General features: G+C 42.0%; 1 protein-coding gene across 1 annotated transcript in view; it reads right to left on the reverse strand.

Annotated features, from left to right (window-relative positions):
- The window catches only part of MGAT5 (alpha-1,6-mannosylglycoprotein 6-beta-N-acetylglucosaminyltransferase), a 364,482-nt gene that overhangs the window by 101,117 nt on the left and 249,800 nt on the right, over positions 1 to 13,565 (reverse strand). The window contains exon 11 of the mRNA XM_060151522.1: positions 9,307 to 9,440. Within this exon, the coding sequence (XP_060007505.1) occupies positions 9,307 to 9,440 (134 nt within the window). The remainder of the gene's footprint in view (positions 1 to 9,306; positions 9,441 to 13,565) is intronic.

Below are 13,565 nucleotides of genomic sequence, written 5' to 3' on the forward strand. Positions count from 1 at the left end.
AATAAATATTTATTAAACAGATAAATGAACATATCTTTTTATCTAGGTCACAAAGTAGATTTGGGAAGAAGGGAAACAAATCAGTGATCTAGGCTTTTAAAATTCTAACATCACAGGTTTCTCAGTATCATCATTCATTCAACATTCGGCACATTTACTGAGCACTTACTATGAGCCAGGCAACAACTTAGGAGTTAAGGATATACCAGTGAACAAGATAAGCATGGATGAAGCTCCCCTCATGCAGCTTATATTCAGCCAGGGAGGAAGACAGTAAACAATTAAATAAAATAACTTAGTTTTGTACATAAAAAAAATAAACACAATTTGGTGACCAATATTGAACTCTCGTTAATGATGTCATGCTGAAACATCTAAGGGTTAAGTGTTCTTCTATGCATAAAAGGAAAAAAAATTGGATTGATGGATGGAAAGAAGATAGACATATAGATGGATAGGTCATAGAATAAAGTAAACTGTTAACTGTGGAGTCTAGGCTTTGGGTTTCTACTTTACATTTCTTTCCATTTTTGTATATTTCAAAAATTTCATAACAAAACAGGGAAGAATACTGGCTGCTGTCACTCACGGCACTCACAGTTTTGATGCTGACTCTGGTGATGACGAAACCTACATGACAGAAAAAAACTCTACTGAAAAATAGCTACATCACACAAGTAGCCATCTGATTTTAAAACGTGCACACAGTGATGCTTTGCTTCAAATTTCATCAAACTTGATTTTGTTTCCCAAATGGTAGTGATGCTAGGCTCTTTGAGAGACAGGAGGCTGGGATACAGGCTAGGGAAACTATTATGTACAGTTGAGTTGAAAAGATGAGCATCTGAATTGTTGACAGAAGGCACACCAGAGTAAATTTTTCAAGTGTCAAAAAGCAATTTAGGAGGGAATGGACCCCTTAGAAGAACATTTCTCCTGGAGGCTGAGTCTCAGACTGAAGGAATTACAAGGCTGATCCTGTTACTCACTGGTCAGCACAGATGTACAAGGCAAGAGCCCTCCCGGTCCAAGTGAAAGGCCAAAAACGCTGTTTGAATCAAAAACAGCTCCTTTGCTTGTCATACCCTGAAAATAAAGTCGTACATGGAAGCCATGGATCCTCAGCTGAAGCCAACATGTTTGTCACTCGCATGAAAGGGAACTGGCTTGTTTCTAAAATTCCTGTTTCGTCAGGCAAAATTTTTGGTCTACAAGCCACTATTCCCATCTGATCACGCAAATAAACATGGATGCAAACCCCAAGTCCTTGGAGAAACTCAAAGAGTTAGAATGTCAACGACAACAACCACCAGTATGATTTGAACAACTCTTGAAAACCCAACCATGTGAATCATTTCTGTGGGAAGACAAGGGAGAGTAACATGAGTTCACTGGCTTCAAGAAGCTTCTGTACTCTTAGATTTTTTTTTAATTGAAGTACAGTTGATTTATAATGTTGTGTTAATTTCTGCTGTACAGCCAAGTGATTCAGTTTATACACACGTGCGTGCACACACACACACACACTTTTTTTTTTTTTTTTTTTTGGCAGTACGTGGGCCTCTCACTGTTGTGGCCTCTCCCGTTGCGGAGCACAGGCTCCGGATGCGCAGGCTCAGCGGCCATGGCTCACGGGCCTAGCCACTCCACGGCACGTGGGATCCTCCCGGACCGGGGCACGAACCCGTGTCCCCTGCATCAGCAGGCAGACTCTCAACCACTGTGCCACCAGGGAAGCCCCATTTTTTTTAAAATATTCTTTTCCATTATGGTTTATCACAGGATATTGAATATAGTTCCCTGTGCTACAGTGTAATCTTAGATTTGCACATTTCTTACCCTTCCCTACATTGTTGCATGGACTAAAAATAGAACATGCATTATTGTTCAATTTAATTTAATTCAATCGATAAGTATTTTCTGAATGCCTACCATGTGCCAGATATTCTTCAAGGTATGGGAGTCTCAGCAACGAACAACACAGACAAAACTCCTACTAATACTATCCTCAGATTCCACCAGAGAAAAAAAGAAAATAAACAAAAGTCCGTGAAGCATAAATGCTAAGTGATAATACAGTTATAGAGGAAAAGAAAGCAGAGAAGGGGTATAAGAAGTTGGGGGAGAAAGGAGTTGCATTTAAAAAAGGTAGGGGTGTCAGGGTTAGTCTCACTGAAGTGACATTTGAGTTAAAGATCTGAAGGAGGGGATATGGAAGTCTAAGGAAACAATGTCCTGGAGGATGGAACAACTGATGCAAAGGTCCTGGGGTAGGAGTGTGCCTGGCCCATCCAAACAACAGTAAGGAGGCTAGAGAGTAGTGAGCAGCAGGACACGTAGTAAGAGATGAGGCTGGGGTGGGGGGTAGTGGGGCCAGACCACTCCAGGCCTTGAGGCAACTGGGGTGACTCATCTTCCCCTACAGTGAGAGGCTACGTCATTGTGGGCACAGGAGTGTCATGATGTTACTTACATTTTCATTAACTCCATTCTGTGGTTGGGTCTACTTTGTTCTTTATTCTCTTTTTTTTTTGCGGTACGCGGGCCTCTCACTGTTGTGGCCTCTCCCGTTGCGGAGCACAGGCTATGGACACGCAGGCTCAGCGGCCATGGCTCACGGGCCCAGCCGCTCCGCGGCACGTGGGATCTTCCCGGACCGGGGCACGAACCCCTGTCCCCTGCACTGGCAGGCAGACTCTCAACCACTGTGCCACCAGGGAAGCCCCTGTTCTTTCTTCTTAATTCAACCAGTATTTATCACCAGTGATGTTACAACTTCAGGGACTGAGGACTCAGCAGTGATGATGCTCATGGAAATCGCAAAGTGGCATCTGGGCAGGCACACAGGTGTGGGGTGGGGGAGGGGAAAGGAGCAGAAGCCCGAGGCTCAGGGAGGGAAGGCTTTCTGGAGGACAGGACACCTCCCTGGAGGGTGAGCAGGGGGGACGTGGGGAGTGAGAGACACGGTTTCCAGACAAAGGAACAGCACATGAAATGGCTTGGCTGTCAGAGAGAACTTGGCACCCTGGGAGACCTAAAAGCCTACACAGGAGACAGCACCACATCAGAGGCCAGATGGTATAACAAATGCAAAGGGGTTGGAGGTGAAACAGGGAGGCTCTAATGCCTCCAGAATCCCCAATCTGTTCCTCACTCAACTCTATCGCAGCTCCCAAATTTCTACATGTATCGAGAAACGCTGAGCATCTCCCAGCCCGGATTATAATTACACAATATGAGCCACCCAGAAGGCAAATTCTCAAAAGGACTAAAAAAATTACTTAAGTAAAAATAAACCCGTACAAACAGACTTTGCTTCGAAAATAGGACATGTTCTATTACAGTGATATGAACAGTGAGGTTGCTCAACAGACTAATAAGCGCTACGGAAACTTTTCAACGACAGGAGGTAAATATAAGCCTGAGATGCAGCTTGCCTGAAACTAGGAATGGGGAATCTGGTAACCTCTGCTTTTGCTACTTTCAGCCACAGTCTTCAGGGCAAGAGAGAAAACAACTCAATTAGATGAAGATGTTTTCCCACGACTGATGAAGTTGTGAAAGAGGGTGTCAGGCAGATAATTAGAACTATTCAAATACGGGATAATTCAAGGTGCAAGACACCAACTTCAGGGGGTTTATTTTCTCTTGTAAATGGTACAGGCAGATGTCTTCTCTATTTGATTTTTCTGTGTGGGCAGATTCCTTTCATTCCTTTACTGGGGTACGATGCACCTTGTTTGGGACTGAGAAAAATAAGAGAATACCCGATTTTTTCTAAACTCCTTCAGGAATTTAGAAAAAGAAGTACGCACAGCAGATTAAAGGCTGTTGACGGAAATAATGCCTAAATATAGGGTCAAGTCCCTGGCAAGCCCAGAAAAAGCAAGAATTAATTCTCAACAAGAATTAGCAAAAGTACCCCAAATAAATACAAAGTCCACTTGATAGACTATATAAAACAGCCTTGGAAACAATGGTTTGAAAAGTTGAACCTTGAAAATATTTTTTGACATAGTAAATGGAAAAATAGCAGATATAAAATTTTAGTATGCGTGTTATAACTATGCAAAAATACACCCCTGAAAAAGATAATAATGCTCACATTAGGATATGGGAGCCTTTTTCCCTGGGGAGGCTGTCCCTGTTTTTATAATAGGGTTATTATTTTTTTTTTAATTTGATTGGAAAGATGGAAGTCATTTAAATAGAGACTTCAAGAGAAAAATAAAATTTTGCTATAAGGGTGATATGAAGGCAGCAAAGGTGGTGAAGAATCATGGTGGCACCTTCAGAGACCAGCAGACTGTCTGGTGAGGTCAGGGAGGCCAGGGGAGGGCCGTGGTAAGGGAGGGAAGGCAGGGGGCCCGAGAGCTATGCTATGGAATGTGGAACTGACCCCACGGGCAAAGGGAAGGCACTATGGTTTTTGAGGAGGAATAGCTTGGTCCATGCTGAGCTTTTCAGAGCTGGCTCTGGGGCAGGAGGAGGGTCTCAGTGCCCAGCTCAGAAGCGACACTAGAGTACTGACAAAAGGGAAAAAGAACAAGAGGCCTGCCCTGACGGAGGAAGAACTGCACTTCTCAGCTCAGCTTCCTGGAAAAAAAGCGATCTTTGATCGCTCAGAGATCTAGTTAAATGTCCTTACTGTTGTCTGACCGCTCGGTTGGTCCCTATAGAAGCTGCTTAGGAAGGTGCTGGGAACAGTCTGTGCTGACACACAAAAATGCCCAAATGCAAACAGAATACACAGAGAGGATAGTTCTAGTGAAATTCTGAGATTTGGGGCAGAACAGTGAAGAAAAAAAAAGCCAGGCTTTTCAGCTTGTAGAAATTCTACCAACTTAGTGAGGAAATGAGTTAGAGGAGAAATACAAGCAGCCTTAAAGTGAGAAGTGTTCTCTGAATATTCAAGAGCATTGACCTGGTCACGAGCATCCGTCTCACTTCCCTACCCCTAAACATGCTTCAGGAACAGTGTGGATGCGTTCTTCTCTTTCCTTATCCTCCTGCTGGGCCCTTTCTAGACAGCCTTCTCCACCCTCTCCCTCTACTGCACACCTGCCAGAACACTGGTAATCCCACAATAAGACAGCCGGACTTGACGACGACCTGATTCTACAAGTACAACACTACTTCTGTGGTCTCCAAACTTTTCCTTGTGCATCCCATCAAGAGAAAACAATCCAGGTACACCCACAGTGTATGTGCACATTATACATCAATTACGTAATGATTACTATCAGCCCATCTATTAAGCACTAGTAAATCTGTTTCATTTTTTAAAAATTGACAAGACATAGGTACACTTTTGACACTTTCATCTTCTACTCAAAGGAATGGTCTTCCCCTTCAGGCCGTGAGAATAGTCACACTTACCGGAAGGAAGATTCTATGGCAACGACCGAGTTAGGCTGGACCCGGACTTAGCCACGAGGAAATTTTCCATCACCCTGCTACATGATGGGTTTTGCCACCATTGATGGTCCCCACCTTGCTCCGCTGTCTCATTAGGAATTGTAAAATGCTGATTTTCTAAGTTTTCATTCCTTTTGCATTTATTAGCTGTGATTTCCCCATAATTAACAACATTCTCTCATCAACTATTTGATTACCTTCAAATACAATTTGCCCTAGAAAGGCACGATCAAAGCTGGATTCTTTCCATTTATTTTTCAGAGTAATGAAGTCAGTGTCTTAGCAACTCGCAAAGGTGATCGATTGATTTTCTGGGTTTTTCTTGCTTGGACTATCATTCTGGATTCATGGATTATTTTCCATTGGTTTGATTCAAATCCACTGCAGTCATTATTTTTTTTGATGCTCAAACTACCCCAGCTTTGGCTCCTGTGTCCTTCTGACTCCACCCCAGGGGTCCTTCTTAGCTTCCTTGCTTCCACGTGAAAGATGTCCCATCTTTAACGGTTCCTGCCCTAGACCTGGAATCACCTATTTATCTTAGAAAGAGGATCCTTTAGTGGGAAAGGTACTTAGCAAATCCCAATCTGAGTGTTAAGGATACTCACTGCCACTGGATTGTCTTTACTTTTGATCCTTTTCAAAGTACAGAGTTAGGAAACATTTCCTTTTCAGAGAGAAAATATAAGTTCATAGTGATATTTCCTATTCAAGCTGAGTATTATACAATCTTTACTTAAATTCTTTATACACTCCCCTCTTCCTATATACTGCAAACTGTAGTTCCTACAGTATAACTGTAATAGTTTCAAATAACAATATAAGTATTCCCCACTACAACTGTATGGTCCAAAGACTGTGCTTAAAATCTCTTGAAATAATTATTTTATCTGTGTGAGAGATTAGCACCAACCTGATACAGATTTCTTGTTTCATTTTTTGATCTCTTTTCAATCTTTAGTGAATTCTTTTTTCTTTTTAAATTATGTAAAACATTTCTATGGTTCCAAAGTCAAAATAAAGTATGTTAAGAGACATCTAGCACAGGGAACTATATTCAATATCCTGTAATAAACCATATGGGAAAGAATATAAAAAAGAATGTATCTGTATGTATAACTGAATCACTTTGCTGTACAGCAGGAATTAACACAACACTGTAAATCAACTATACTTCAATTAAAAAAAAGAGACATTTATTTCCTATCCCTGCAAACCCTCCTCCAGTGGTAATCATTTTTATTAGCTTGTTATTCTTCCATTGTTTCTTTTGAAAACACAAGCACATTCATACACGTACACACACTTCCCTCCCACCATACCCTTCTTATATAGAAGGGGGTGACTCCACATACCTGCCTGCACTTTGGTTTTTACCACTTAATATATCCTAGACATCTCCCTCCAGAGACTGGAGTCTTCCCTCGGCCCTTTTGCACAGTTACACATGACTTCACTCTATCAACAGACCATATTATTCACTCAGTCCCCTATTAGGAACCTCTGGGTTATTGCCAGTCTCTTCCTAGTACAAATCGTGCCACAATAAATGGCCTTGTACACACTGTACACATACCATGTCTGACCTTTGCTCACTTATCTTTGGGATGGATTCTTAGATATGACCTTGTCAAAGGAAGGGTGCCTAGGAAGCTATGCTAGACAGTGACAAATCCCCTTGCACAGGGGCAAGTGCCAGCCGGGCTGCATTCCCACTGCTTCCCCTAAGTCTCACCATAGGAAGAGCTGCATCAGCAAACTTTCAGATTTTTGCCAATCTGATATGCGGGACATGGGATCTTGGTGCAGTTTTAAAATGCATTTCTCTTTATCATGAGTGAGGTTAACATGTTTTCATATATTGGGGGCAATACATTTCTTTTTTCTCCGAACTGCTTTTGCCCATTTCCTACTGGATTGTGGAATGTTTTCCTCTCAATTTTTAGAAGCTCTTTATACATTAGTGATATTAATCCTCTGCAACACAATTTGCTATGGTGTTATTTTTCTGTGTTGGTGATTTTGCCATACAGGTTTCGTTTTTTTTTAGGCAGACAAATGTATCAGTTTTGCCCCCCGCCCCACCCCCACCCCCGATTCCTGCTGAATTCTGAGTCAGTTAAGAAACTATCCCTTTCCCAGGTTAACAAGAATTAATCTATTTTTCCATCTTTAGTTATATTGTAAGCAGTGAATTGATTTCAATTCAATCAGCCAACACTGCTGAAATCCTCCATTCATGGAGAATAAAAATAAGTTCTTTCGGACTCTGAATTCCAACATTCTAAAAGAGAACTTCTTTCTGGAAAAGCCTCCTATTTCTACGCCCCAGATATAGGGAAATACCATCCCACGGAGGGCACAGATATACCATGTCATTTAAGTAGTGTTGGCCATTTTGGACACAGCTAACATTTTATGTATGTGACGTAACACACAAGCCACTTCTTAGGTTATTTTGTGTCACCTCATCCCAGGCCCTCAAAGTTACACAGCAGTGTCGATCCAAAGGTAACTCTAGCCATGTCTCACCATGCTGCCAGCCACCTGTCACCCACCATGCCCTATATTAGTTTGTCCCCTGAACTGTGCCCCCGTGACAGGCTACGATAGGATGACAGAGCTCCAGGAGCGGTAATAATAATGTCTACGATGCATACAGAACACTCTCAAACACCGCTCTGAGCTAAAATGAACATTTGAACATGAGTTGATTTTTAAAATCACTTCCCCATCTGCCACAGCCCTTCTTAATTCATCCTTCCTTCTCATACTTCACACCCAAGGATTAGTCCAATGTGTTCACTGCTGCACTTAGTGAATCCGACAAAAGGTCACCTTCAGGTGGCTGCACGTGAGGGGGAAGGGTCAGTACGGAAAAGGGAAAAGGCACGGCAGAGGGCCTTGGGTTTTAAAGAAGGAAACAGATTCGCACCTCAGATCCTAATTCCAGGAAGGAAATCTCTGGATTAAAATTATTCCGATCATTTAGGAAAATGGAAATCTGCACTCTGAGTGTCCAAATGGACTGTTTAACTCGGGGGACCTTTCATTTCCCGAACAGGAATTCACCTCAACAGGGGGAATCACCAAGGTCTATGGACTTAAACAATAAATTTATTTTTGGCATGAATACTACAGGATCCGGTATTTGGCTTCACAGTCCTCAGCTAATTATAAACGAAATGAAGCTACGGGCAGGTAGACTGATGGCAGCAACAAGAAATGGTGAATGTGGGAAAGGAACGCAGAAAATTGCTGAAAGGCTACAGTTGGGGCCAGCAGGTTCATCAACTTTTAGCCTGTCCACTACAACACTTTACAAAATAATCACTGCTCGTGGCAACATGGACACCACGTGAGCAAGAGAGGTTGAGATTTCATCCTAGGCCCAAAGTTTAAGAAGCCAGTAAGGTATGAAACAGTTTTAAATCGTTCCATTTTGAAAAGACTGACTTTTTTTTCTTTACAAAGGTTGATGCTTAAAGAATGAAGATTTAATTACTTGGAAAACGTATGCACATGGAAGACCTCATTCCTCTTGAATCATCAAGTGGACCCTAAACAGTGTCTGTGTCGCATGCAGCATGTTTACTGCCTGCCAAAGTCCATCCAAAGTCCTTTCCCAGATGGTTTCCAGTGACACCTCATATTGAATATTTTTCTCCAGAACATTTCTAAAGTTTTTTACAAAATGTTCACATAGCCTTTCAATTCCGGTTTTAAAAAAAAAAATCCAGTTATTCCCAAGAAAAAAGGTTCTACAACACCCATTTTTATAGCTAAGGGCTCCGGGAATCACAACTGAAAACACATGGTGGCCTCCTTTCTTTTCCCATTTGTCTTTGGCAGCATTCTGGAAAGTAGAGGTGAGACACAACTACTCACGGAACATGGTGTAAAACTGCTGCGGGTTCAGATTCCACTTGCCCCAGGGGGTCTTGTGGCCTTTCAGCTGGGCATAGTTGGCATGGTTGAACTCTGGTTCAGTGCCGAAAGAGTCCAGGACACGCAGCATGCACCTGAAAGATAAAAGACGCCATGGGTAAAACTACAACCTTGACCCCAGAGTCGAAGAAACAAAAGCTCTACCCCCTCAGGGACCACCAAAGATGGACGAATCCTTTAAACTGAATGCCACTGGGCAGGAATTGAGAGGTTTTATACTAGCATGTCTACCAAACATCCCCACACGTGGCTTCCGAGCCAGAGCCATCACAAAGCTCGTACAATCTGCTCTAGATGAGTCGACTAACCACAGAAGATGCTCCAATACCAGTGAAATAAAAAGCTCCCAAAAGCTGGGACCGCCATGCTCGGACCGCCATGCTGGGACTGCAGACCGCCCCGGTCACTGCTGTACCCCTAGCCTGGGCTGAGCATACAGTGGTGCCTAATGAACAACTGTGGAAGAAATACAGAACTACCATTTTTAGAGGTTACTATGTCCCCCCAAATTCATATGCTGAAATCCTAAGGAGGTGGTGTTAGTAAATGGGCCTTTGGGAGGTGATACGGTCATGAGGGTGGAGACCTCATAAATAGGAACAGTGCTTTTATAAAAGAAATTCCACAGAACTCCCTAGCGCCTTCCACCGTACGAAGATACCATGAGAAGTCTGCGACCTCACCTGACCATGCTGCCACCCTGATCTCAGACTTTCAGCCTCCCAAAATGTAAGCAATACATATCTGCTACTTATAAGCCACCCAGGCTGTGATGATTTGGTACAGCAGCCTGGGCAGACTGAGACGGAGGTCTTATTCTGCTTAGAGCACATAGCATGTCCTATCTCCTTCAACAACTAGTCAAGATTTTCATCAACTAACTACAGTACGTGATTTTAGGTAAAGCTTAGAATCTCACTCAACAGGCAGTGGTGATTTTTATGTATTTGATAGTAAGAGGGCATTATTATTTTCTCCCAGAGCTCAAAAAGAAGTGAAACTGAAAATGTTTTGTTTGGCTATTCCACAAAAGCCTTAGCACAGCATCAATCAAACCCGGTCTATCGCCTGTTTTTGTACGGCCTTCTAGCTAAGAATGTTCTTTACATTTTTAAATGGTTAGAAAAAAAAGAGGGAGAATATTTTGTGATGTGAAAATTATACGGAATTCAACTCTCAGTGTTCAAAAATAAAGTTTTATTTGAACTAGCCAAACCTAGTTGCTTCTGTACGTCTATGACTGATTTCACACAGTAGCAGTAGACTTGGTAGCTGCAACAGAGACCACATGGTCAAGCAAAGCCTAAAATATTTACTATCTGGCTCTTTACAGAAAAAGCCTCCTGACCACTGTTTTGGCGTGCATAAAGAATGACCAATCGGAAGAAAGGAATCAATACTAAAACAGAATTTATTGATTTTGGTTACATTTATTTCATCACTGATTCTCAAAACACTGATGTAAATTTAACTCATGACTGGCCAATGAAAAAGCACTATTTTCTGTTGTTATGTATCAGGAATAATTCTGAATGGCTCTTACTGGACCAATAAGCATACAAGTAAATGAAGATAGAGCCCACATTTTAGAATCAGATGACGGCAATGACTTTTAAGCATCTGATTCACTTTCTTTCTTCCTTTCCCCACTAGGAGGAAGTCCATCTTCCAATTATTTTTACATCAGTGCATATTGCAGAAAAAAAGAATGCAAACGCCAGATAGGATTTTCCAGGAAGAGCAACAGTAAACTGTCATTTTAGTGTGATGATTTTCACATCAGAGCTCAGCACTATTTGTCTAGACAAGGAAGAAAAGAGAGAGGGGAGGCAAGGTGGAAGGAGCGCGGGCCAGGACCACAGAGTTAAATACAAACCGACCCCAGAAACAGTGTCCTTCTTCTGGATTCCCATGTGGCTCTCAAGGAACATTCGATCCTCACAGTGACTAGATATATATGTATAAACAACTGAATCGCTTTGCTGTACACCTGAAACTAACACAACACTGCAAAACAACTATACTTCAATTAAAAAAAAAACAGCTGGGATGATGGTGGCAACGCTTGCCAAGGTCACTACAGGAGAGGGGCGGAGGGGATGGAGGGACTCACACTGACAAGTGGGGCTGGGGAAGGTTCAGCTCCCTCAAGAGGGCCAGAGCTGGGATTCAAAGGTGAGAGCGCCCTGAGCAGGCCCAGCAGGGAGAAACAGGCCACCCTCATCAGAGAAACCTTTGCCTTGAAGGCTCTGGCTACCTCCACTTGTTTGTCATTGACTGACCGTCTCTAGCTTGTGACTCTATATTGAACTTGGAGTTTTAGTGGTGTTATTTTAAATGTGGATAACTAAAACAAACCCTGATGAGGAAAGATGCCTGGCAGGAGCCTCACTCCTGAAATCTTGGACTTTTATTACATGGGGCCTATATGTACGCTACGTGAGGCTGGCTTCTACTCAACGGAAGGCTACAGAATGAATGATGGGATGCGTGAGATACTTATAACTCTACATGCTTATACTTGAAGCTTTGGTTTGGGAGTTGTCTGGTTTTTTTTTTAGCTTATCTGGGTTTGTCTTATAAACCCAAGGCAGGAGACTGATCTCTGTCTAGGACAGAGGAGGCTGAACAATTATAGTCTTCCCTCTTCAATCACTTTCTACACCTGTGTGTTTTGGAATTGGGCGTGTGCCGGCAGTATTGATGCTGTTCCTCTAATGTCTTCTGTGTGTCTGGAGCATCAAGAACAGACTGATGACTTAAAAAGATATTTGCCTCGCGGCCCGAGGCAGCTGGCCTCCTCACAGGGCTGGCTGCAGCAATGCCAGAGGATTCCTGGAACATTCTCTCTGCACTAAGCCACACTATTACGAGATGGACGCTCACAACCTCCTTGCCAGGACCTACTTCCTAATTTGGAGTTTGATGTAAAACACGGTATATCTTGGACTATTTGCATCTCACTTTCCTGTGTGTTGTCCATGCTCAGCAAAGGCCTCACATGAAGCAAAATGGATATGAGTTTTGCAGTACCTAGCAGAATACTAGTCGCATGTAGGTATTTAATAAATGTTTCATCGAATGTCCTGGGTCCCTATATAAATTGGACAGAATTTATAAATATTTTTCCAAGATCAACAGGAATCATAGATTTGCTCCTAAATAAAAAAACCAACTGATAACTTTCCATTTAATAGAATTCTTATCATCTTCCATCATCCAAGATGAATACAGAGAGCGCCGACAATTTCTAATCTTTAAAAGGGAAAGAAATGGGCAAGAAACTTTCTAGAGGACCTGCTTGGCCTTTGGATGAGATCTTAGCTGCATGAGACCACAAAGACGGCAGCACTGAAGTCCTAACAGACCTCCTGCCAGCTAATATCATTAACACAGATGATTTATTAAAGAAAGGAGGGATAAAACACTCTTCCATAAAATCCCCTCAGAGAAAATATGCCTTTTCATCCAACAAGAACCAAATACCAATCAATGGTGACCATTTAAATAATAAAATCATCCTTTTTAATTGACCTAAACGCTACCACTGAGAACATATTTCCACCCAAACAGCCCTGCTTAATCATGAGAATATGTGTGTCTAGGGACGCTCAGTTCCTTTTGCACATTTATCAGATGCCTGTCAGTCACAAAACGCCAGAGAAAAACAGCTCTTTCTTTTTCTCAATGCTGTAGCTAAAAAGAAAAAAAAAGTTTGTTTATTTACAAGGTCTATTAGCAACAAGAAATATGGCTACTCCCATAGAGCGGAGAACATTTATGGCGGCCCATGATTCATGAAGATTTCAAAAAAGCAACAAACCAAAAAACAGGAAAACACCTGATGCAGAAGGTAGAGTGCTATCCTGGACCAAACCCAGATTTTTACCTTGCTTTTTATGAAACTGCAGGCACACCTCATTTTATTGTGCTTCACATTTTTGCACTTCGCAGATACTACACTTTTTACGAATTAAAGGTTTGTGGCAACCCTGTATTATCAGAGGTTGGTTAGCATTTTTTAGCAATAAAGTATATAAACTTTTTTTTCCCTTTCCAGTTTTATATTGAAATATAATTGACACACAGCACAGAATATGTTTCAGGTGTACAGCATAATGATTTGATTTATATACAACATGGAATGACTACCACAAGTTTAGTGAACAACCATCATCGTAGAGATACAAAATAAAATT

Source organism: Lagenorhynchus albirostris, chromosome 6, assembly GCF_949774975.1.
Source record: "Lagenorhynchus albirostris chromosome 6, mLagAlb1.1, whole genome shotgun sequence".
NCBI classification, from domain to species: domain Eukaryota; kingdom Metazoa; phylum Chordata; class Mammalia; order Artiodactyla; family Delphinidae; genus Lagenorhynchus; species Lagenorhynchus albirostris.